Here is a 21,757-nt window from a genome sequence, read left to right on the forward strand (position 1 = left end):
TATAGTATCAACTGACTTACCTTCAACTCTTCAATCCCTTCACCCCAAAGGTTTTTAGCTTCTGGACCAAGCATATTGACCTTTTGAACAATCAGTTTGACTTTTTGAACTAGTTTATACCCTTTAAGAGGGTGACTTATTTCATTGATTCATTTAGTTTATTTAGTTTTTACTTTGAAACAAACTTTTTTTAAAATTAATTATTTCCCCCCTAAAATTAAGTTAATAACATTTTTAAGTTATGGTGTCTTTTCTCACAACAAAGATTATAAATGTATAAAGTGCATTTCCATCCACCGTTTTTTTTTTAATTAGAAAATTCGAATATTTTATTTTTTTATCTAAGTACTTTGTTGACACAGCTGCCACTCATGTGAATTTGAAAATACTTGATTAAAGTAATGAAAAATAGTAAATTAGCTTGAAATAAGGCGCCAATTGCATTCCTTTCCATGATTATTCATTTGTTTTAAAGGGGTTTTACTTTTTGAAAATAAGCTTTTATTCGTTCATTTTGTTCTTACATGACCAACACGACGGGTGCAACATGTGGTGCAGATCTGCTTACCATTCCGAAGCACCTGAGATACCCTGTGGGGATGGTGTTGCTCGGTCTTTATTTTACTACGTTGTGTTTTGTATACTGTTGTTTGTCTTTTGTTGCCATGGCGTTGTCAGTTTGTTTCGATTTATGAGTTTGAATGTCCCTTTGCGGGTATCTTTTGCTTCTCTTTTGGAACTCTTGGTTTAATAGCTTCCTTGTGAGCAGCAACTCTCTATCACGGAAATCGTGATAGGAAATGCAAGCCCTGGAATATCTCATCAACTGGGAGATATCCATATGTAGGGACTGCTGAAATGTTACTTCATAGAAATGGAAAGTTCACAATTGGGAAGCTGAAATCATCATTTTTTGTCGTAAAGTTTTGTTCTCAACCGACCCTCATTGTAAATTTCTATGGAAGTCAATATATGAGACAGACTTAACTGTATTGGTTGTATCCTTTCTTTCAAGTTCGAAGGGACAGATGGGTTCAACATAGTCTCCAAACTTTGAATTATTTAGTGAGAGGACATCATCTATATAGCGGAAAGTGAAATTCAAGGATAATGCTAGCTTCTTTTCATGATCCATTAGAAGCTTTTGTATGAAGTCAGCCTCATATAAATAAAGGAACAAGTCGGCAAGAAGAGGAGCAGAGTTTGTTCCCAGGGGAATGCAGATTGCTTGTTGAAAAACACGTCCTTCAAATATGTTGTCAATCAAGAAATAAAGCAACTAGATAAGGTCAGTTTCGGAGAATTTTTTTGTTTGAAATGATTGTTGGTTGGCTGTTTTAACATTATCCAACACAATTTGAAAAGAATCAAGCTTTTTCTGAAATTGAAACATTAAAGAAACAATTCTCTAACATTTGGTTCTTACAGTTTAACTACAGGAAAGTATTTTAGCAACTATGGACCATTTACAGCAGCGGCCATGTTGGTTGGTCAGTCCTGTAATTCAATAAAACTAAATCCTCAAAAGCACACGAGCCAACAAAATCCAATGGTTTTCTTCAGAATAAATAAGGCCATTAGTTTTTTATATTTGAATTGTTTTACATTTGTCATTTTAGGGCATTTTATCGACTGCTGTAAAGTGTGGGTTTTGCTCATTGCTGAAGGCCATACAGTGACTGATAGCTGCTAACTTCTACACCATTTGGTCTCTGGTGGAGAGTTGTTTCATCTTATTAGCTCACCTGGCACAAAGGACCAAGTGAGCTTTTCTCATCACTTGGCGTCCGTAAACTTTTACAAAAATATTCTCCTATGAAACTACTGCGCAAATTGGAACCAAACTAGGCCACAATCATCATTGGGGTATCTAGTTTAAAAAATGGGTCCAATGACCCCGCCTGCTGACCAACATGGCCGACATGGCTAAAAATAGAACATAAGGGTAAATAGCAATGTTTGGCTATTATCCTGAAAATTGTTAAAGATAGAGGAAATGTGCAAAAATGTTCAGAATCATGAGATCTACATAAATGTCTGTTGACATCCAAACTGTTAGATAACTTCTTATAGGAGTTATTGTCCTTAAACGATGAATTCTACCAATTTTTTTCATTTTTGCCCATTATCTCGAAAAATTACCAGCAAGACAAAATCTACAAATAAGTCATTACGACTGAAGATGTTGGTCGACTCCTTATTAAAGTTACTGCCCTTTAATGACGATTTTCCCAATTTTTAAAGTTTGCCTATTATCTTGAAAACTAGAATGTATAAACAGAAACTTTATAAAAGATCCACAAATATGTCAACATGGCTGAAATTGTCAGTTATACTCTAAATACTGTCATTCCTCTTTACTGATGATTTTTACAAAACAAGTGGCAATTATTGAATATGCAGGTGAGTGATACAGGCTTTTCAGAGTCTCTAGTTTTTATATAACAAAGAAACAACTATGTATGCTCAGTGAAGTCAATATCTGATAAGGCTTAAATGTAAAAACAAAGTGTTATTTTTCAATATTTTATTGTCATCATCAGACTAACTTATATAAATATATTTATTACTTAGTGCAACAAGTGAAAATATTCTTAACTTGTGAAAATTCAATAATATACCAAGGAATGCCCTCACCTTCTTCAACACCCTATTTCAGCTGTATATGAACTGATAATTTCAAGCATAAAGTAAATAACCATGTTATAATATTCTAAATATTATGAACAATGAATTTCTTACATATCACAGGTAACTTCAATACAACATTGTGTTTTTAGTTAGTTTCATTCTCTCAGAAATGAAACATATGAAATATTTCCTTGACAGCATTAAAATACCTTTAACACACCCTATTACTGGCTATCATTATGGCAGTTATGGCAGATAAAATAGCATCTATGTTCCCGATTGCTATTAAAAAAGAATGTTTTGCCATTGTATGCAGCAGATTGTTGTCTGCATTTCGATTGGATTTTGCAATCGTGTACAGCAGATTTTGACCTGTGTTACCTGTTGCATCTGCGGTACAGATAGCCAGTAATAAGGTGTGTATAAAAAATCTGTTTCTCAAGCTATTTTTTACTGAGTCCCGCAATAAATATCATTGGAATGTAATGAATTGATATAAATATAGGGCTGGAACAAAATATTTTTAAATATAAAAGTAATAAATTTCATTTTATGAAAATATAAAAAAAAAATAATAGTTTCAACCTTTTCTTTGGGTGAAGATGTTTTATACAGGGAATGATTGAAGAAAAGATGTAAAAATTCTGTAAAATATAATATTTGGACGGCATTCTCTATTGTCAACCATTGAAAATGAAATGAATAAAATGAAAGGGGTGATAATTTATACTGCAGAGTATTCAATTTATATATCTACACGAATCCCTGAATATAATATTATTATTTTTTTTAAATTAAAACAATGGTATCTTAAATATTTATCCACCAAACAAACTATTGGTAAAACTGGCAAGTTCATCAAAATAATTAATTTTTACAGTTCATCCTAACAAAATTCAAGCCTACATGTTACATACAATGATCATAAGACCACCCATCTGTTTACCCTATAGAAGGCCAATAAGCCATGTCCATGAAGTATCTACTAATTCTACATATGGCAAACAGAAGAACCTAATGTGTTTTCTTCTTGTGATGAGACCATTTTATTTCTATATGAATAAAAAATATTCACATTTTGAGAAAAAAAAATATAGTGATAACATAATACATAAGTGAAAAAAACTTTTCTTTCATACACAGCAAAAATCATTTATTTGTAAATTTAAGTAAAAATTAAAATCTTTTCAACAGATATCCATTTAGACCAAATAAATATATAAATAAAAATTGTAAATTCAGTTTCAATATGTATTAAAGGATCATAATAGACTGGTTGCCCAAAAAGTAAATACAGGCATGGAAGAACAGGTAACAGATAGACAAGGTTCCATTGTAAGTTTTCATAGTAACAATGTTTGATGTCAAGTGAACAATTAATAACTCTCAAATTGTCAGTATAAAAATTGGAATGTTGAACATTTTATCATTACACATCTTAAAAAAAACAATAAATAAATATTTTAACAATTCAACAATGCATAGATTTCTAATTTTATCACATCATTTGCACATGTACTTATTTTGATATATAACTTGTTAAACATGATTATGCCATATTTTTACATTCATTTTTGGGCTATGGCACACAGCCCTTATTTTGTTCCTTTATCATTAGAAAGCCATATTTGCATAAATGTTTTTAAATTAATTAAAATATTTTCAGAATTTTATCCATTTTTTGCAAATTGCAAAAATATTTCATATATAAAATTTAGAACAAAAAACTATATTTGATCAACATGAACAATGGAAATTTCAAACATGTATTGATCATATTTTTCCTGTTGTTATGACATACTGGTACATTCAATAATAAACTGCTTTGCTGAGGGCAGCTGGATATGTCCGCAGAGGTCCAACCCTGAACAGTTGGGGCAAAAATGGACACAATATTCAAGCTTGATACAGGTCTGAATTTGGATTGTATTAAATATTTGACATATTATAGGTTTCTGAATAAATGTAGTCAAAGAACTTGAAATTGGTTATATGAATTGAATTTATATTCAATTAAAGATTTCTTGCTGTTGTGCAATACACTGTGCTGTTGCGCAATACTTAGTAAATCTGTTGAGTGTTGTCAGACTATAAACAATTAAAGTTCAATTAATTCTCAATGTCATTTTAGAAATTTATGAAAATATAAAGGGAGCTTACATCAATAGATATAAACAATTCACCAAAGTTTCATGAGAATTGCTGACAGAATTTTTGATTTTTTTGTCAGAAAACTGGAAAATCCCCCTTTTTTTATGAATAAAACCCTGTAACTCGAAAACGTAAAATCTAAAATATATAAAAAATTGAAAGGGAACTCACGTCAATAGATATAAACAATTAACCAAAGTTTATTGCAAATTGGTTAAAGCGTTTTTGAGTTAATGTCCGACATGTTGACGACGGACGGACAACGGTATACCATAATAAGTCCCATAAACAGGCGTATAAAAAAATGAATCTGCATAATAAAAATAAATTTGATATAAATATGGATTTAAACTTTTATATCATATACTTTAAATTTGTTCTTATATTTATCACATTGTAAAGAAATATATTCTCAGACTAGAAAATAATGAATTGATCACAGAAAATAAAGAAAATTCTTTATGAAATATTTTTTAACTGAAGTGAGACAAATTTTAATGACTAGGAATTTGTTATTCGTTTAAAAAAAGGACGGTTTCATTTGTCAAATATTAAAATATGACTACTGCCATATAAAATAAGAAGGCTTGAAGTATTATAAATGAAGTATGAATTTTCTACTAAAAATCAACAAAATAAGATATTTAAAAAAAATATCTGTTATCTATTAATGGATGTGTGTACAATTTTGTAAATGACTTCTAGATTTAGAAGGTTGGTAAATGTAAAATGGTAATGAATACATGTATGTGTAATGTGTGTAAAAATAAATATTATGTGACGATCTTCATTTTTCATCCATGCATCAACAGAATAAATATATAACTCATTTTTTCTTCCATCCATCCAGTCTTCTTTCTTCTTAAAATCACTCTGAAATACATAATAAAAAATCAATAAGTTTGAATTAAAGCTCATCCATTAATGGAAAAATATAAACTGTAAAATCACCACAATTCCCGGAAGGAACTATACCTGCTTAAACCTATTTTTTAAGAATATAAATTCAATTCATGTTAAAACAGTTGTATGGGTTATTGGAAATTACACTTTAAACTTTAGAAAGTTAGTCCCTTATTCATTTGATAAATCATAAACTTCCTAATTTCATACTTAATTTATCATTTTACCCATAGAAATGTGAAAATTTCAGATAGCTATATCATCATTGAATGTCATTGATAATGCTGTTTTGTGTGTGTGTGTGTGTGTGTATGTATTTAAATAAAGGTATCCTTGTCAAACATTTTTTTGCAATCTTTGTACTCTTTCTTACATTGGAAAAACTTATTGCAAAATAGTAGCTGTACACAACTGAAAGTTTCTATATATATAAGTTTATATTATGTTTAACTGTCGTTATTCCACTTTTTTTGCCAAAGAACTAACAAAGCTGCTGTCAGAGTACAATACTTTTACTCTGCAATATTTTTTCTAAGAACACACTAAAAACTGTCGAGTAAAGCATATTCAGTATTCCTTTCCTGTATACTGCACTACTTTTTTTACAATAAATCTTATAAATAAATATTTCAAGAATTGTTTCAATGCTATTCCTTATATACAAAATACTACTAAATATTAGATACAAAAATTCTGTAAAAACTTACCACACTTTCATACATATATCTCCACAGTTTATCGAAAATATCTCATAAATTCTCACTAATAATATCATCTTACAAACTAAATCTTTGGCACCAAATATATCACAGAATAATAATACTGTTCCTGAGTCATCATGTTCGTGGCAATCTCCGGTGTCTGAGAATTCGTGTTTTAATGTCTGATGAACGAATAGGACGAGTATGCAAAACTTCTTGTTCATATCTTGGAGACAAATAGTTACTTTGGACGGAATCAGAATCATGGTCAAGTGATCTACATGAGGACGACCTTGACATTGTAACATTAGATCGTTCATCATAAAGTTCATAGCTGCCACTTAAATTAGTAGTGTTTAATGAATCACAAGCAGAGTTTGTATAAGTGGAATAAGGTCTGTAGATACTGGAGCTTGTTCCATTCCTTCAATAAAAAAAATATTTCTTTTAGTACCCTTTTCAACCTAATATTGACATAATTACATTCAACTAAGTTTTTGTTTGCATATTGGAGTAAAATATTATATGCATTTCAAAATTTCAAAAATATTTTTTTTCAAAGTGCTAGTCTTAACTTTTAACCCAATTTTCTTGCCACTAGCTAGTTCAAATAAAATTTTATCAAGAGTTGAATTAAAAATTGTAATACATCGAAACCAGTATTGCTCAGGTAATATAACTTGTTTTAGGTGACTGTATCATTTATTTACCTACATTACATGTAAGCAACTTTTTATATAACTTTTGATAAAAAATATAAAATTGACCATTCTTAAGATTGATTTTAAGATAAATTCCAAGAGGTCAAAAGCTTTTGAGAATTTTTTCTTAGCATGCTACAATCATTAAGATTTTACAATTTCTGTCAGAACTCACTTGCTTTTAATTGGTACAAGCTGCCTCATTGTTAGACTAAATAAATACAGGATGTCCCTATGAATACACAAACAAAGAGTAGCAATGTGTCATACTGTACCTGTGTGAATTAAGGGTTTCCTCAGCTCTTGAAATCTCCACTTGGTTTCGTTCTCTAGCTTCTTGTATCTCCCTCAGCAGTAGTTCAGTTTCGTTAACACTGTTAACACTCTCTAACAATGATTCCTGTTCAAATGAATGAGGACTAATAACATCAGTTCTTAGATTGTACTGTGGCGAAACAGATCTATCAAGCTGTGGTGAAATGGACCTGTTATACTGTGGAGACATTGATCTACTGTAATTTGGAGATGAAAACCTGTTAAAAAGAGTTGGTGTTGTTCTGCTATATGACCCTGATCTTCTTGACGGACTATCAGTAGTATAGGTTTGTTGACGCAATGATGAGTAATAGTTGGCATCAGCTGAATAGCTCCGTTGACTGGTTGATGAGTAAGTATCAGTAGAATATCTTCTTTCGCTGGAGGTAAAGGATCCAATACCATTCTCTACAGGTTCCGTGACTGATATAGAAATACGTGGAGAAGCAGTAAGTGTTTCACTTGAATAGGCTGAGTAACTTCTTGGACTTGCTACAGGGGTATAATCCACATTATATCTTTGTCCAACATAAGGAGAACAGGACCTACTTATTCTGTGTCGTACATCCTCTTGTTCAGTTGCCTTGACAACTTGTTTGCGTAGTTTGATTAAATATGCAGCATGTTCTGAAGGAGACATTGTATGAATATTAATTTTATCATGATTCCTAGGACTGGCACTCCTGAACTTTCTATCAATTTCATCAAATGCAGGGCTTATCCTGTTAATAGATTTGACGGTATTAAAAGTTTGTTGCTCCATTTTCCTCTCTGCTTGAAAGGCTTCAATTTCTGTCTGTCTCCTAATCCTATGTAAGTCACGGTTTCTTCCCAAAGGCCTACCTCTACCTTTTCCAGATTTAATGTCCAATCTTTCCTTACATACTTTAATATCATATTTGGATTTGCGTAGATCTTCCATGTATTTTGTGAGGTATTCTTTAGTGACAACATGAGTATTGTGTTCTTCTTCAATATCAATAACATCTTGAATGTTATTCCATGTATCTTCCAGCGAGCCAAGCAACAAGTCAGTTTGTCCAATACAGTAGTTTAGTTTTGCTTCCAGTAATTCTACAGTAAGACTTGCAGGTAGATAGTTCAATGCCAGCATTTCTATGATCTCCACTCGTTCTTTGTGCAATCTATCTAGTTCACTTTTGATCTGGTTACTGTTAGGATCCTTCCTTTGGCTTCTTTGAGGTGGTTCATAAGCAGGTAGAATTTCATTGTCTGTTTGTGTAAAGTCATCTGAGATGTCAACAGAAACTTCAGTTCCCATACTACGAGTATTTCCTTTGTTTTTAGTATAAGTATCAACTGACAACGATATTGGAAGTGACATTACTGGTTTCTTGTCTGATTTTACAATAGCTGGTACCTTATCTAATGAACCAACTGTTGGTTTCTTCTCTTTTGAGACAGGTGGTAATGATGTTATCACAGCTGGTTTCCTGTCTGATGTAACTTTTGTTACACTCTCTTTGACAACAGTTTCTGCATCATTTCTGGGTGTATATGTTATCACAGCTGGTTTCCTGTCTGATGTTACTTTTGTTATACTCTCTTTGACAACAGTTTCTGCATCATTTCTGGGTCTATCTCCTTTATAATCAATTGTGTAGGTTGGCATGAACTTAATGTCAGTTTTGTCAATTTTCTTAATAGGAGAAAGAGGCTCATCAGTTTCAATTTTTGTCTGCACTTTATATTCTCTAAAATTGGGTCTTGTGACAGGTTCAGTCCTTGATTTCGATGGAGTTTTCTCCTTTTTCATATTTGAAGGTTCATCATTATCACTCATAACATCATCTATCAAGTCGTGCTTTAATTTGTCGTCATTTTCTTCGTTCTGCTGTTTCAGTTCTTTCTCTATCCTTACATAATCTTTCCACACTGTCTCCAGCTTTTGAAGTTTACTTTCAGTATCATCAGTGTCTGATCTATCTTGTTTTGTTTCAGTGATGTATTCAGTTACCGATGTCTTTTCAGGTACAACCTGAGGTTCATTATCCTCTGATATAATGCTGTATTCTCTCGTTTCTATTGAATTCATATCAAATGTTACTTGTTTATTTTCATTATTTCTTTTCTCTAATTCCTCATCATTCAAAGTTTCTAGTTCTTTTGTCATTTCAAATTCAGTTTCTATCACCTTTTTAGTTTTGTTTTTCAGATCATCAGTTCGTTGTTTTCTTTCAGAAGAAGCTTTTCTGATAGCTTCCATTGTTTTCTCATGCTCCTCCTTCAGAGCATCCATTTCAGCCTGACTAGCCTCAATATCTGGTACGTAAAATTCCGTCTCCATAACATGCTCTCGTTCAGTCAGTATTGTTTGAACTTGAGTATTGTCATGTTTTGAATGATGATGTTCTGATACTTTTTCAAAGACTTCATCTCTTCCTTCCTTCTCATCATCACTTTCATCATCTCCTTTGTCATCTAATTGTTTTCTTTTTATTGTTTTAGTTTCAAAGGAGTGGTGTTCTGATTGTCCGGTTTCTGAGGTACGTTGGGAAGAATCACTCTGAGATGAAGTTGACTGTTGTGAAGAAGTAGACGGTTGTTCATTCGTATTCTGACGGATTCCAGCTCGTGTTGGCATGATGTAATCTTTTGACAATGTATATCTACTGTCATCTTTCCTGGGAGATACAATGTCCTCAACAATATTCTCATTATCAACATATTTTTCAATAGGCACTTTACGTTCGAATTTAAATGTTTCTGATAAAGATGGTTCATGTAGTTTTCTATCTATAGGTACTGTGAATGTCAAAACCTCTTCAGTCACCTCTTCTTGCGGAGATTCACGATCTATAAGAATTTCCTCATCCATGTGATGTCTTTTAAATGTTCTAGGCTTAATCTTAAGTGACTGTAGATCTCTCTCTAGAGTTTCTTTCCATTCTGTAGGTTTTGTTTGGGTCTTTGTTACCACCTCCCGAGTTAAAACTTCTCTTGGTGATTCAATATTCTCCTCATTAACCAACCGTTGATTTGTTTTTGTTGGCCTTGTTTTCCATGATAGTGTGTCTCTTGTCCTGTCCCTGTGTGAAATGTAAGAGGAAAAAGTGTCTTCCTTTCTGTCCTGTAATGATGGTTCTGTTGTAGAGACAATGCCTTGTTTTCTGTCCAGATTGGATGCTTCAGTCCTAGATACAGTAACAGGTTTTCTGTCCCATTTTGATGATTCAGTTGTGGATAGAGAGACCAGTTTTCTGTCCCATTTTGATGGTTCAGAAGTGGATGCAGTGACTGATTTTCTATCCCATTTTGAAGGTTCAGTCGTGGTTGCATTGACCGATTTTCTGTCCCATTTGTATGGTTCTGAATCAGATATTATTACCACTTCCTCTGTGATCCATTCTTGTGGAGATTCAACTGTTTCCTCCTCTATATGTTCCTGTGTTGTTTTTCTTGGTTCTATTCTCAGTGAAGTGAGATTTTCCTTTCCACGTGATGTGTATGACTGAGTGTTTGTTTGTTCACTGACCTCCCATGGCATAATGGTAGTTACTGTTATAATTTCCTCACTTTTTGTTTCTTCTGGAGATTCAACAACTTCTTTTTCCAGATGTTGTGTAGTTGTCTTTGGGTCTGTTTTCAGTGGAGTCAGCCTTTCTTTCCTACTTGGAGTTGTCTCCCATGGCATATAATCTGTTATTGTCACTATTTCCTCGGTAATTGTCTCCTGAGGAGAATCATCATCAGCAGACTGATAATCTGATTTCTGAGGTTCTATTTTCAGTGAGAGTGCATCTCTGTGGGTTTTCTCTGAGGATGTCAATTGTCCTCCTATTTCACTATCTGTAGGCTCTGTGTTTACTATTATTATTTCTTCTACAGTAATTACTTCTTCTGGTGACTCAGGTCTTTCTTCCTTATTTTCTTCTTGAAGATATTGTGGTTTGTCATATTTTGTTTTAGTTTCTGATAAACGTAAATCCTTCAGCCTCTTTTCCTCCTGATGAGATCTGTAAGTAGGGCTAATATTTCGCTCATTCATGTCAGCCTCCTGTTTTCTTGATGCAGTAAAATCATAACGATTAGTACTGTCACGATAGTACCTATTTCTAAATGATGAGGCATCATTTTGCTGTAATGACGAGTAAGATGATTTAGATTCTTCAGATTTCACATCCTGTTCTTCTTTAGAGTCGGTCTGTTTTGGAGAGGTTTTATAAATGTACTCACTATATCTTGGATGTATCCGCACTCCACGATCAATTTCCGTATTGTCATTCTTGACAATAGTATGACTTTCAACAGTATCATGTTTTCTAACATCAACAACACTTTCTGAAGGATGACTAGTATTTGTAGCGATTGTTTCTTGTCCATTTTTCTTACGATTTTTCTCTAAACGATGCCATTCAGAACTTTCCACATTCTGTACGTAACATTTGTTAACAAAGTCATAAAACATAACACAATTTTCAGTATACACTTCCTCAGAGCTATCTTCCCCATCACTGGTCACATGTTTTTCTGAAGATGTCTGATGTTGAGGTTTAGCTTCAGTTCTTGTGGTTTCTTCTGATGATTTTAAAATGTTTCCTGTCTGCGTATTAGTTCTATCAACAGAGAACAAGGAACCAGATGCTGATGCAGTTTCTGGTTGTTCGTTAGCCCATGCATAGTTCAGGGAGGCAGTGGTTGTTGTGATAGGTTGTGAACTTGCCATACTCCACACAAAGTCAGTTTGCACAGATATTTCGCTACTTTCCGTTACTCTAACTTCTGGTTCATCAGTTTGTACGGAAATTTCTGACTTCTCCAAATTTTCAGGTGGCAAATCATATGTTTCTGTAAAAGAATGTTTCAGATTATATTCTGTCTGTGTGGATTCTACCATTTTTGATTCAGTTGTTTTAACTGTATCTTCATCAGTATTGTTTAAGTTCTCCAGTGATCCTGTTGTTTGTGTTGAAAGAGACGATGTTTCTGCAGCGACAAAATTTTCCACAGAACTAGCCTGACTGATATCAGCTCCTGGTAACCTCTGATTTATATTTCTTAGCAATGGTATAGTCTCTAACATGAGGGAGGACAGATTGTACCAGTTTTCTGAATCTTCTGAAGGATTAAACTGTGTCATCCTGCCTTGTAGAGTGACCATACTCTGAGATCTTAATGGTGAGTCTAAACCTGGCAATACTTGTACTATTTTGCCATCAGGCGATATAAACACTGAAGCATCTGTCTGAGTTTCAGAATCGGCCAAAGCTGCCTGGGTACCAACAGATACAAATCTGGACGGTGATATTAGTTGTCTACTTCTTTCAGGGGTTCTATCTTGAGCTCCTGAGATGTCTTCAATATTGCCATTATGATCAAGTTGTGACTGCTGGGTTTGAAGTGGGAAGAGGGAGGAGTATAGAACATCCTGATTTATAGCATGAGAAGGTTGTTTGTCCTCCTCTGTGTCGTCTACAACACTTGGCGCTGGTGTTGGAGGCATGTCAGGACTACCAGTTTCAACATCCTCTCCTTCAAGGTCAGGTTCAATATCACCGATATATTCTTTATCTTCCTTCTGTTCAAGTTCTCCGCTGTTACTTTCAGAGTGTTGTACATTTGGAGGAAAGATGCCTTCATTATCACTTGAAGTAGTAATTTTTTCTGGCTTTTCCATATCCAGCAAACTTGTTGATCTTGATCTATGCATTTTTCTCTGATTTGAAATTTTACGTGGCAAGTTATCTGATGAAACAGATCTGGTTGGGATGGGCAGTATAGATTCATCAATTCCAAATTTATGTCGGAGTGGCTCCTCGTCCTCTTCTTGACTCGAAAAAACTCTTTTATTCTCATAAGCTGTATCTGTTGGATTAACATCATAAACTACTATTTCCTCTACAATCTCAGTCATAAGTGGACTTGTCTCCCCTGAATACAGAGGATCACTTTGATTATCTCCCATGCTGTCAATATTCTCAGATATATCCTGACTATCAAGGTATTGTTCCTCTGATATTTCCTGACTTTCCAGACCAGTTTCCTCAGATATTTCTTGACTATCAATACCAGTTTCCTCAGAAAACTCTGGACTATCTAAATCATTCTGTGATAAAATATGTTCCATGTTTGTTATCATTTCTTCTTGACTATCCATACTCCCATCAGAATCTTTATAATCACTGTCTTTATATGAATGAGTCTCCCCATTAGCATGATTTTGTGACAGAATATTATCGTTAGATTCATGAACTTTATATCCTTCTTGTTTGGATGTATAATGTTTCAGTTTCTCCATACTTTCTCTGGTATGTGACTGTCCCATAAATATGAAAACAATACTGTCATTTGAGCTACTAGAATGAAGAGATGCAGCTTCCTCATACTGGTCCATACAGTTCTCAGACACAGATCTACGGAAGTCAGAAACATCTACATCTTTCCTGATATTTGAAAGGGACGAACATTTTTCCTTATTCAGATTTTTAGAGTCCATTATTTCTAAAAGTTCAGCAGAATTTCGGCCTTCTGGCATACTATTAATCCCCATTTCTATGCTGGACCTCGAGTCATCATTATGTCCATCAATATTGTCATTTTCATTGTTGAAATATTCATTCTCCATTTCACCACCACTACCAGAATTAAGACCTGATGCAAACTGTTCATACATGTCGTCTGCTACAATTTCACCAGGGGATAATGACCTATCACTTGATTCTTTTTCCACAAACATTTTGTTTTCAATACATGCTGGTGAGTGATGTTCCTGACCACCAATTGTATCACTATCACTTATTGCTCCGTTATTTTGATTTTGTACATTTGACAAATATTCTGTCGTTTCTGACATGAGTTCCTCCAAGTCCTCGTCATCAAAAACATTACCAGAATCTTTCTGTGGGATTTTCTGAACACTTTTATTGTCTATGTCTACAAGTTTTGGCAAGTATGACTGAGCACCAGATGAAGGTTTGAAAGATGTTTCAGTTTCAGTGGTTCTCACAGCAACTAAATCAGGACCAATATTTCCAACACCTAATAATTTATCAGACAGCTGACTTCCTCTTGGTGATACTGAAACAGAATCTCCATCTGTGAAATCAGAACTGATGGCAGAATCGTCTTTACTTTTTCGACTGTATTTCAAATCCTCGATTTTTTTCTGAAGTTCATTTTTCAATGTTTCTCTTATAACTTGTTCCCTTTCTTTCAGCTGTTCAGTGTTAACAGATACAGTCTTTTGCATTTTCATTTCCTCTTTGAGTTTTTCATTGATTAAGGCTTTAGATGTGTCAGAAATATCTGGTATTTGAATGTTTTCACATGATAGATCATCCGTTACATTACCCTCCCTAGGTGATTGTTGTGGTGTTTTATATTCTGATGACATAGAGCTTGTACGACTCATTTCAGCAGTGACATAAACATCTTCAGATGACCTAGAAGTGTCACGACTTGTGGTCGTGGATTCGATGGGTAACTTTTGCTCTTCTGAGGTAAATGATCTTGGTGTCATATCTGTTGTTTGTTCCAGATTTTGAAGTTCATTTTCACCATCATGCAAAGATGTGCTTTCTGCAAGATCATTATCCAACTTTGTTTTCTTGCCACGGGGAGTATTTTCATGAGATTCAGAAAAGTATTTCCCATAACTAGCTAAAGAATCAATATCATCGGAATCATAAGCAGCTGAAACGCCTCTCCTTCTATCATATATCATTGTCCCATAGTCTGATGTAGTATCTGATTCTCTTGGAGAAAATGTATCCTCTACTTTTCCTATCAGTCTATCATTGTCAATAGGATAGTTTTGAACAGTTGTCTCCACAAAATGTTGCTCATCTTCTTCAACATTTGAACGCTCAGACCTTATTTCCAAATTTGAATCAGATCGATCAGAAGACAATTCACTTGATGCACGAAATGTTCTTTCCGAAACTATATTTCCAGAAGGAGTTTCATCAGTTGCTTGATTTATTTGGAACTGTTGCCGTGTGATAGTTTCATATCTGTTTTCAGAAATATTTGATGTTCTATCCATAATATTAATGTTTATGCTTTCAGGAATATTTTCTGTTTCATGGCCAGGTGAATGAAGTCCATATGTTTTATACTCAGTTTTTTCCACATTATACAGAATATTTGTTTCTTCAGGTTTCAAAGTCACTTCATATTTAACAGGAATTTGTCTTCCTGATGGTGGCTCTTGTAATACCATATAACCAGATTCGAAAAAATGATCGGACGTTGAAGGTGTTGCAGGGGAACATGTTTCAGTTTCCACGATCACAGCATCACCGTCAGATTCTGATCCAGATTCCTTATCAACATTTGCATCGAAATTCGGTGGTATGTCAGTTATGTCCGCTGACCAAGTATCTGGAGTAGTATGCGTAAGATCAGAAAGTTTGCAGTGTTTAGTTTTCACCATTTTCTTTCCACCTGGTGATTTTTCCTTTCCTCCATCACTATGACCTTTTGGAGATTTAATACATTTATCAACAGAGTTCCATACACTGATAGGTGATGCTGACAGAGAATGCAGCAAACCACCATCTGTCTGTGTTGACATTGGTGATCTTATTGGCAGTGACATAAAAGTACTGTCCGTCTGCTGACTTGCATCCCTTGTCTCAGAGGTTGACCTTGAGGATTGACCTCCAGATGATACAGAACTCCTCCAAGACATTTGTCTTGAATCTTCTAACTGATCTTGTCCATTGTATTCACAAGACTGTTCCTCACTTTGACTGAGATTCCTAAGTTGTAAACTGGGAATATAGTTCCCATTAACATGACGATTTTTCTGTCGGGTGCCTAACTGTTCCTGTTCAGAATCACCTGCAGAATATCCATTTGGAATATTCCTATCCATACTAATATCTTCTAATTCATCATTTTGTGTAATCGAATCAGTTAATTCATCAATACAACTATTTAAAGTCTTGGCAATGTCTACAGGTATTTCTTCCTTGTTCTTCTTTCCATCCCGGGACTTCCTGGATGGAGATTCATCTGAGTAGATGCTGTCATTCTCAGAAGTAATATATTCATCAGAACTTAATCCTTTTGATTTCTTGCCAGAACGATCTGCTGACTTGGTATTTGGACGTCTCCTCCTTCTTGAGGCTGAATCAGGTCTTGAAGATGATGATTTACTTTGGCTTTCTGCAAAAAAACAAAATTGACATTATTCAATGCTGCTTCTTGAAATCATTGAAATTCACATCAATCTTCAGGCTTATTTTTTCAACACCTTCCAATAACGATCAATTTCTTTGGTAAATATACCTTCCAACGACTTCACATGTAATATACTACTTAAAAGAATCAATATAAATTTTCAGGGACAAAATCACAGGTTTTAATTCTGTTCAGTAGACCAAAACGTTGTTTAAAATGTGAATATTATCACCTTTAAATTGAAATATCTCTCTTCTCTCTGCCAAGAATTACACCTACATGTATATGTTAAATGTATAGAGTTTTCAATTTATAAATATAATTAAATTCTCGCATCAAAAATTGCACTCTGGTTCCGAACAATTTAATTTATCATGTTTTCATATCGTGAATTTGTAAGCAGTTTCCATCACATGTAGGTAGATATAAAATGTGTTCTCCATATTTATTTAAACCCATCCATATCGTTGATATCAAATTTATCAACCTAAAAACGTTATTTCAATATCAGCAAACAATACAAGCTTTGTGGAAATGATTGAAATGTAAATATCGCTATTTAATTTTCTAAACTTAAAAGGTCCGTGACCAAAACTAGACCATCAGGTCGTATTATTGAACAATAATCCCTATTTACAAATAATTTAATGGAATTTACTCAAAAAGATCTCTTACACAAAAATTAAATGGCATAAATAATCTTTATAAATATTGAGTAATTTTACAAATTAAACTTAAAGCGATACATATCAATTCAAATTTTGTAAAAGGGAGGCATGTGGTGGTTTTATGGTCGACACTTGGTTAAAGATAACCAAAACATCAAGGAATTTGATTATAAAAAAAAAAGTATTTTCCCTCGCTTGATTTTAAGTTAAAATTACTAAAGATTACAACCACACATGAAAAAAAAGTGTCTTTGCTAACAAGAACACATTTACCATTATCTACAATCACAGTACTAGACAATTATTTTGATGTAGAAAACTGTCTTTTGTTGGGTGGCCTTCTCAACAAAGCAAGAAACTTTAAAAATCTTTATTTAATTTTGACTTGGAAGATACAACGCAATTAAATAATTAAAGAGAGAAACCAAACTGATATACAATAATTAGTTGATCTGCAGTTTATATGGAAACCATCTTTCTATTGAAAGAATTCAAGCTAAAACTTGACTGAAATTGTTTGTTTTGCACCTACAATTGTCAGTATTTATCAATAAATAGTTGACGGTAATTTGATCAAATCATATCATCTATTTGATCCATAATATTGATGTGTTAAAAGACCTTCTACTGATAACTGTATGACTGACAGAAGAATGTCACAGTACATGTCAAGGTACAGTACAAAGGGATCTACAGTGGATTACAATTGACATAACCATGTCAATGTTTACATTTACAGATCAAACTTTCCTCAAAGACATAATCAACAACTACTTGATTCATTTTATGTTTAAATTCACATACAATTACTTAATAACTTATAAGGTACCAATATTATAAAATGGTTATGAAACTTGCTATTTCTGGTGTTTCATCTACAAGAGCAATCAAACCAGAAGACACAACATACAGAGGTCAAACTTGATCAAGTTCATCAACGAACAATTTGAGCAAAAAGTTGCTGTGAATCAGCTTGATACTGTACTGAAGGTCAAGAAACAGTCAATGGGCTATGTCACAGATTTTGGTAATATTTTGCAAATTTGATACAAATGTTCACCTACTTTGAAAGAATTCAATCAGTAGTATTTCAGAATATAAAACAGATAAATGCATTATTTTTTCAATTTTCAGTTAAAGTTGAGCGAGCCAAAGGGGTATGAAAAATTTTAAGAAAATCTGTGACATAAAATTGAGAATGGAAATGGGGAATGTGTCAAAGAGACAACAACCCGACCACAGGACAGACAATAGCCCATTTACTGTAACTTGACCTTAACTAAAGTTTTCCAATTCATAATATACTGTGCAAGCTCTTAAATTATTATAGAGTTAAAGAGTTTTGGAAATCAGAACATACATGTCAAATTTTCTGGATTTGGTAGATAAGCAGAAGCAATAAATATAAATTGCATATTTTCCAATCATTTGCTTACTAACAAAAATGGAAACCCAAACGTCAGTAACATTTAACATGAGAACTTGAATCAAAGCAAAAAGACTCTTTAACTGTATATATTCATATGTATATACTAAAACCTTTCAAAGTTATATATTCTTGCCAACAAATCCTGATCAATGAGACATGAAAATCATTAATCCTCTAACACCAGTATATATGGAGTTATAAAATTTGAGTTTAATCCAATTTGAAAATGTTGAAAAATTCTTCAAAAGAGTTAATCCAGTACATAACTTTAAACAACCTTGTAGTTTTTTCTTAAAATACACATGTTCCCAGGATCAAATCCAGAAATTTCAGTAAGAGGTTTGCGCAAGTAAACCCAGGGGAGAAAAATGATGTCAAGTTGTTGATTTCAACAAAGGTTGGAAAGAAAAAACGCCTGCCTATTACAATATTACTCAAAATTTCTCAGTGTGTATATTAGTCTTAAAGTTTGAAAATTGATAAAAAACACATGAAATAACATTTTTTGTGCCTTTTAACAGATAAATATACACCTGTGCCTTTTACGATTAAAAACCTATGAATTAAAATGATGGAAAATAAATCTTGATTTCATTCATTTCACTAGTATATCAATAGAAGCGGCAGTGAGTTTCATAGTCTGTTAGTCCTATACCTAACTACAACAAACTTCTCCAAATACTCCTGCAGACTACCGGTAACTTGTTAATAGACTAGGAATATCTGCATAATTTATTATCGGCAGTTATATAGGACTGTTTTGCAATGGTCCTTTATATTGTCACATATAAATCTTATATGTCAAAACCCTAGGTCTTGATAAGAATCTGTCAATAGGGGATCTACTGATAGACATCTGGTTAGCATTTTGAATTGTTTACCACAGTGAATGACCCTCTTTTATGATGTTCAATTTCAATGGAAACTTATAAGCTTCCTGATAATGGCCTATTAAATACATTGTAGCTGATGCTCCCATTTTATATGCATCAATAATAGATTTTTTACTTTGGTCGGCAAATCTTGTAGAAATCATTTGGACAATCAATTGGCGATTAAATTCAATCGAAATAAACGCGTAGTTCTAAACATTGACCAAAAAAAGATTGTCATCCTATATCAAAACATGCCCCCAAAAAATAACGATCTTTAAATATTGTCCTGTATTTAAATAAATATTTTTTCAAGGGAAAACATTATATAACAATGTTATTTTAGAGAAAGTTTAAAGGATTTTCTATAACACATATTTATGAAATATGCTGACAGCACTTACAAATCTTTTTAAAATAAACCAAAGGAACCCCCAAAGAAGTGGATTGAGGTCAGCTTTAAAGCAAAGTTACATTTTGCCAAATTTCATGATATCTTCACAATAAATAACATACTGAGTCAAGTTTATTATAAAATCCTTTTTAGTTCCTAAACTTTGGGTGATTGCCATATTAAAGTATATAGCGAAATCTGGTTGTTAAAACCTAATGTTTTTATGATTAACATATTTTATCTTCAGATAATTTTGTCAAGACGCTTGTGTTGCTATAAAAATCTTTGTATTTTGGAATGAAACCAATAATTTAAAGGTGTTTCCTTATAAAAGTATATGGGTTCATTTATTGAATACTAAGCATATATAGTCATATTTTATAAAAAAAAAAACACCAAAAAAATATTTGCTTAGTTATGTATAATAACTCCCCATTCATAAGTATTATCTAACAGAGCATAAACATAAGCTTTGTTGAAATTGTTATGCAATGTATTTGAATTATTTGTCCCATTGAAACATTATTTCCTGCCAAGTTTTATAACAAATGAGACCTTTGGTTGTCTTAAAATTTAAATAAAAGGGAAAAACTAGTTTTAAGTGCATTTTTCGATGCTAAACTATAAATTGAAATGGATAAAGGGGTGCAGGTTAATATTAATGAGACAGCAACCCAACAATATAGAAACCAAATGACAGTTGGAGTAGCTCAAAATTGCCTGGTGCTAAAAAAGTTGTGATAAATTTGAAAAATTTGACATCAACAACACATTTTTGGAACGCATAAAACACTTTATATGGATTGGAACTGTCACAAGAACATAAAGCAAGGTAAAACTTGTAAAACATTTTCAGTTAGATGTCAACTGAACCCCTCTCCGTCCCTCACTTTTAATAAGGATCAGTGGAATGACAAATGTTATATTAAAGAAACCATAATGAAAAAGCCTGTTCGGAAATATCGCATAACTCTATAATACCAGCATATTAACAGACAAAAATCCAAGAAGTATGTACGAACACTTATAATACCCTATAAAAAAATGCTTGGCATTACTGAAAGCAAGCTCAAAATATTTAACCTGCTGATATAGAAAGAATGTGGTCCTACACTTTAATAGTATGACATCACAAAGAAGTTGACAGAAAAGCTTCGATTCAGTTTTGAATGCAATTGTATGAAAACACACATACATGTAGTTTCTTTTCCATTTCATCAAAACTAATTAAATATTTACAACCATGAATATAGCCAACAAATGAAATCTTTTTAACAAAATTAGTTTTAGCTTTCAAACTAGATTACTACAAATTTGATCAAAAGTCAAATTCTTATATGAACTCTAATTTTGACCTTAATTTGGGAGTAATTTTCCAAATTTTAATGCATGTAATTTAAAAAAATGTTCATACTTTCTAGGCAAATAAAAAACTTTTTACATGTAATGTATCTTGAGTTAAAAATTTGGGGCAAAATACAGCCCAATTTCTGTACTGTACATATGCTTTTTTCAGTTTGTTTTATGGAGTCGTCATATTTGCTTACAGTACATGTGCAAGTCTTTTGAAGAACTGACATCAATAAAACATTCATATGACTACAAGAAAGAGATATTTACATAATCTTTGTGCAGGTAAACCATAATTCTTGTAGTTTAAATTTCAAACTTAAAAACTAATAATCCCACACATTTTTAATACGTTAGCAAACATAGCTTAAACCAAATTAAACATGTAACTTTTTACCTGTTTAAATATGTTAAGGAATTTTGAATTTTCTGATGACATACTTTAAATCTAAGAAATTTTTGTAAATGTTTTATGTACATATGTTATACATCAAA

The 21,757-nt window shown here is 32.8% G+C and overlaps 1 protein-coding gene across 4 annotated transcripts in view; it reads right to left on the reverse strand.

Annotated features, from left to right (window-relative positions):
* Nucleotides 1-2,512: 2,512 nt before the first annotated feature.
* Nucleotides 2,513-21,757, reverse strand: part of LOC127738640 (uncharacterized) — an 85,094-nt gene continuing 65,849 nt past the window's right edge. For all 4 annotated transcript variants that reach the window (XM_052249961.1, XM_052249960.1, XM_052249959.1 and 1 more), the window contains 3 exons: nt 7,363-16,534; nt 6,393-6,810; nt 2,513-5,655 (listed from right to left, as the gene is read on the reverse strand). In XM_052249961.1, the coding sequence (XP_052105921.1) occupies nt 6,522-6,810; nt 7,363-16,534 (9,461 nt within the window). In that variant the 3' untranslated portion in view covers nt 2,513-5,655; nt 6,393-6,521. The remainder of the gene's footprint in view (nt 5,656-6,392; nt 6,811-7,362; nt 16,535-21,757) is intronic.

This window comes from Mytilus californianus, unplaced genomic scaffold (assembly GCF_021869535.1).
Source record: "Mytilus californianus isolate M0D057914Y unplaced genomic scaffold, xbMytCali1.0.p SCAF_4, whole genome shotgun sequence".
Taxonomy (NCBI): Eukaryota; Metazoa; Mollusca; class Bivalvia; order Mytilida; family Mytilidae; genus Mytilus; species Mytilus californianus.